The 5,295-nt window shown below is 41.4% G+C and overlaps 1 protein-coding gene across 1 annotated transcript in view; it reads right to left on the bottom strand.

Moving 5' to 3' along the window:
* LOC104472209 (band 4.1-like protein 3) overlaps positions 1-4,213 on the bottom strand; it is a 43,206-nt gene extending 38,993 nt beyond the window's left edge. The window contains exon 1 of the mRNA XM_010087788.1: positions 4,025-4,213. Within this exon, the coding sequence (XP_010086090.1) occupies positions 4,025-4,213 (189 nt within the window). The remainder of the gene's footprint in view (positions 1-4,024) is intronic.
* Positions 4,214-5,295: the final 1,082 nt, after the last annotated feature.

Genomic DNA, 5,295 nt, shown 5'->3' with positions numbered 1-5,295 from the left:
AATTTGGAGTTGGCTGTACTACTGACAGCGCCGGCTCCCACCAAAGCCCCAGCAAACTGCAAAGAGGCAACCCCAAAGAGGCAAGGCAAGACCCCACACTCCTCCTTTCCCTGCAAGAGGACATAGCAGTGGTCTGCTGGGGCTTCTCTAGGTGGGGAGACTAGAGGAAAATGGGGCTAGAAAGATAAAAAAGCCAGAGCTGCTTTCAAAATCCACATCAACCCTTGAACCGCACATGTTCTTCCCTTGAAGGAGCCCAACGCCAGCCAGCTCTTCCCCTATCTAGCTCCAGTGCGGGAGGACTTTCTCCTTCCAGCACCTGGACACCAGCTCTGTGTCTGGACATGAAGGTCCTCGCGTACCTTGAAGGCTGGCAGGAGATGAAGGGCACAATGCATGTCAGCAGATTAGCCGTTCACTGAGCATTTAACACTCACAGCGGCCGTGATGAAGGAAGAGAGTCCCCCCAGGCTCAGAGCAAGGCTCGAGGCCAGCTACTCCTCTGCCACAACTGTGGCCAGCTGGTAAGTGGTCCAACTCATCGCACCGAGGGAAAAACAAGACTGAAGATGTCTCCTCCTAAGGCCTCTGTGGACAGCTGTGCTGCTGATGATGGCCAAGGGGGCTCTTTGATGATTTCCATATGTTTTGTAAAAGAAATCTGCCATGGAAGGTGCACATGAACACGTATAGGTGGCAAATGTGGTAGAAATATACTGTCATTGCCAGTGGTTCATTAGATATGCCACCCCAACAAGAAACAACCAACAAAAAAACCAGATGCATGGAAATAATCTTTTTAAAGAAAACAAGAAAGCTGTTCGAGAGAAAAGCTAACAAGTGCACCCAGCAGCCATTTACATTTTAAAAACATCTTCAGCCCACAAACAAATTCTATGAATCCTTATGGATTGGTGATTATTTCCCCTCACACAAAGACACTTGGCAACTCAAGACTACAGCAGAAATTTACTTATTTATAAATACTTTTTTTTAATGGTATTGAGCTTATTTTGTTTGTTAAGGTTCCTGTCTACATTAAGATCAGGGGAATGTTTCTAGGTTAAAATCATACAAAGGATTTTCTCTCATTTGTCTAGAGAACAAAACATGCCAAGAACTATTAGAGAAGATCCCCCAAACTATGCTGACATGTTCAGGCATTGAGGTACTTTCAGACTGTATTAAGCCTTTTCTTCCTAAAGAAACATGACATCCTGGTATCTAGGGAAAAAAAAAGCAGCCAGTGAAAAACCCATGTATTCAGGGAATCATTCTTAAGTCTGCAAGCATAGCTGCATTTTCTCCTGAATTCTTCCCCAAGGTACCTCTGTGCTGAATTTTTGGAGTATTTTCAGTGTCGTGGACTAAATTCTAATGTAGCACAAGTTGCTTCAGAGTTTGCCTTTTTTGAGCATAAGCTCTGTCATCTCTATCTATATTACTGTACCTTACTATGACACAGTATGTTCAACCTCTTCTGAAGCTGGACCCCTCTCTCAAAGCAAGCCTTTGGAGTCACAGGATTCAGCAGTAAACACTTCACAGCTTCTCACTGGGGTATGAAGTGGTATTACCGAGCTTGCACAATGCAAAAATCCCGTCTACTTATGATCAGTTGCTTGGAAATGTCAGTGCTCAACACACAAGACATCTTCTTGCTCATTTTCAATGAGACAAGAAGACAGGAAGATAGCAAGATTGCACTATTAAACCTGATAGAAAGGACTCATTTCTGTAGTAACTGCTAATCTCAACATGAAGAAGCCTTTTTGTCGTCATTAAAATGTTCTTTTTATATGTATAGAATGATAACAAAAAGTCACTGTCATGGACTGGTAACTTAAATCTTTCCTCCTAAGGTTCTCTCATATGATGGATAGCAAAAATCATCAACTTCCTCACTGTGATTACAGCAAGTGAGAGAATGATGCCCATTACTCTTTCAGTTTTTGGCTTTTTTAATGACAGCATTGTCAATAGCTCTGTCTCTTAGTGCTGAGTTTAAGTGGCTCTTTCCTGTGACACAGACATTTAACCCACTGTGAAATACACTGGGCAGATCACTGCAGCTGGATTTGGCAGTCAGCTTACAAAACGGACTTTTGGATTCAATCTGGTCATCTCAATGGGAAGGTCTCACATATCCCTTCACTAACCCACTTCTATCAAGGCTTCTACAGACATTGGCTCACAGGTCATCTTCTTTGGGAAAAGAAATGACACACAGCACATGAGAGCATCTCAGGTCTCCAAACTCACACCTCTGTAAACACAGATGGACAGGTTTGGCACCTAAAGTTTTGGTTTGTTGTTTTTTTTTTTAGTTTTTTTTTTTTGGGGGGGGGGGAGGTCGGTTATTTTGTGGTCTGTTTTGCTTTGGTTTTTTTTAAGATGAAATGAAACTTGGGGCAGAAAGATTACTGAAGATGTCTAGAAAAAAAATTAATAATACTTATGCCTGGGCCTGATATAATTGCATTTTAAATTAATGATTAGTTTGTGCAGCACCCTTCTCTTTTGCCTTTTTTCCCCAAACTAACTACATGGAATTTCTGATCTATTTCAGAGACCAAAATTGTCTCGACACATAAGCAGTGGATGTTGGAGCAAGAGCAGAGAGGTCTTTGGTGGGCATGGAGTGAGGCTGATCAATGGTTATCAATGGTAAAAATGGCTAGCAAAGACAGAAAAGTAAGCAGTTCTTCCAATGGTTGATATTCAATAGTAATAAACACCAGAAATCCTGCCCTGCCATGTCTACCTCTTGAAGTATTAGAAGTTAGACGTAGAATCATAGGATGGTTAGGGTTGGAAGGGACCTTAAAGATCATCTAGTTACAACCCCTCCCAGACACCTCTTTTAATTTGGTCCCAGAAACATTTGTTGACCCAAGCATTCAGGTAATGGCCCCATAAACGAGGGAGATACAAAAATACTTTGTATCTGAAATTGCTTACACCCCCATTTTTTCCGTACCAACAGCAGGTTTGGGCTGTAGCTCTGTGGACAAAAGCTTAAAACACAAGACCACAGCCAGCTCCAAAGAGCTTCTGCAGGAGCACTCATGCTGATTCTAAGTAACACCTTGCATCTGCTTGCTTCAGTAGCACTATCTCCCAACTTGGTAAGATAACAGGACCCTACTTCAAACAACCTGAATTTTTAAAAGGATGAAGAAGAGGAAGAGTTAGACTGACTTATTCCACTCTTCAAAGGTGAATGCAATCAGATGAAGGTCATAACCTCACAGAGCTGAGGGATGTGATTTGCAGGTATGTCATTGTGTGTCACTTACCCATGAAGAACAATGCCTGTTAATCCTATTGACTGGAAATCATTAACAGGAAAAAGAAAGCAGCTTCCACAAATTTAATAAGTGCAACAATGAACCAAATATAAAAGTATGTGATAGTTCTTCTGAAACCTATTACATTAAAAGTTAAAGTAATTATAATGCAGTCATTTCAGAACTACGAGAAGCTTAAGAGACCACAGATTCTTCATGGCTCACATATCAGAACAGCAAGCATGAAATCAGTTTTCGGCAGGTGTCAAAGAAGAAATGAACTCTGAAAATATTTTCAGCTTCTTAAGAATTGGCACTGCTTGCTATCTAATGCAAATGCAAGATCGAAGATGTTTCCTGTTTAGTTAGTAAGACTGCCCTTATATTTAAGCACTGGAGGAAGAAATGAACTAGCAGTATCTGGTTTTAAGAACGGCTTTTCTGTAAAATACTGGTACTATGTTTGCATCAGATGTGGCAGGTGGCTGAACAGCATTTGACACTGAAACAACAGAGCAGGGCATGAATTTCAAAACATTCTGCGTGAGAACTATTATTTTTTAAATGCAAAAGACTAACCAATCAAGACCTACAGCATCACACCAAAAAGACTTCCATGCATATCTGAATGTATATTTCCACTTCTAACACACCAGGCTCATTATTTCCCAGGAGTAATGAGCAGGCATGTAGCTAGCTACGTGCAGCAAGCATGCATGCGTGGGCTCCCTTACCTGCTCCTTTTTCACCGGCGTGCTGTGGGCTGCCACAGCCGAGAACTGCTCGAGCACGTTTTGATGGTCCTCGCTCAGCTGCTGCTGGTCCTGAGGCTGGGTCTCTGCCACCCCTTGCTGTGCAGGGCTCTCCTGCTGATCCTGCTCTTTATCCTTGGACTCGGAGTCCGATCCTGACTCTGTAGTCATGGTTGGTTATTCTGTAAAACAAGGTGAGCAGACCTACTGAGTATGATCTTGTAGCTGTAAGTTTGTAGGCTAGGCTACAAACATGGAGAAACATCAGGTGCAAAGTTTTAGACTTAATATGCCTGGTCTTTAAAACTACAGTGGCTACTGCTGGCCCAGCAAGCACCCTAGGAAAGCCTCCCTGGTGCAAAAGACCAGGTCTAAACGAATCTGTACTCTGAGGAAGAATGCATTGCCATAAAATGTTATTCTATGTTATAATATACAGACATTATAGGAATCACTTTGAAGTTACATACAGAGTTCTACATAGCTGGTAATTCACTAAAGGAGAGTAACATTGAGAAAAGCTCATGTGACTGAGGGCCCTAAATCCAACACAGGTCACTGCAGTTTGAGTTTCTAAGCTACATGGAAACTTTTGAAAATATTAAATCTTTTGTTTATTACACTGAAGTCAACAGGACTTGAACTCCTCAACACCTGCCCTCCCTTTTGGAGATGGACTGAATGCTTCCAGGCAACACCCAAGCTAGACAAATCTGAAGGGGGCTGACCAGCATCAGTACAAACATACAACATTCCTTAAGCACAGTGTTGTCCTTCCTGCTTGAATTCACCCAGACTGCTGTCATTGCTTTCTAACCGCTGGAGCACCCAAGAGAAAAGATAAATACTTCCATTAAATCATTCTAAGTGTTAGATTTAAAGTAAAGTGAATATGACTTTCCTTGAATGTGTACTTTGTCCAGTACTAAAACAAAATGAAAAAAATAGTAACATTAATTCAAAATCTTAACTATTTCAATTTAATAGTTTCATTACAAATGTGTGGTTGGCACCCAACTCCCCAACTATATAGACGCGAACCCCAACTTTAAAAAATACTGTGATTTTATATCAAAACAAGAATTTGATATAGCAGACTCCATGTCAGTTCAGCAAATATAGTCTGCTCTTACGTTTGCTACTAATATGCTCTTAGTCCTCACGGTCTTATCCTCAACCATTCTGCTTTTAAGCAACTCAAAACCAAACCAGTCTTCTGCAATCTATTTCTGTTCATGATCAGGCCATGATTT

Source organism: Pterocles gutturalis, unplaced genomic scaffold (assembly GCF_000699245.1).
Source record: "Pterocles gutturalis isolate BGI_N339 unplaced genomic scaffold, ASM69924v1 scaffold30031, whole genome shotgun sequence".
Classification (NCBI taxonomy): Eukaryota; Metazoa; Chordata; class Aves; order Pterocliformes; family Pteroclidae; genus Pterocles; species Pterocles gutturalis.
The sequence above is the reverse complement of the archived record's forward strand: the minus strand, read 5'-3'. Positions and strand labels throughout refer to the sequence as shown.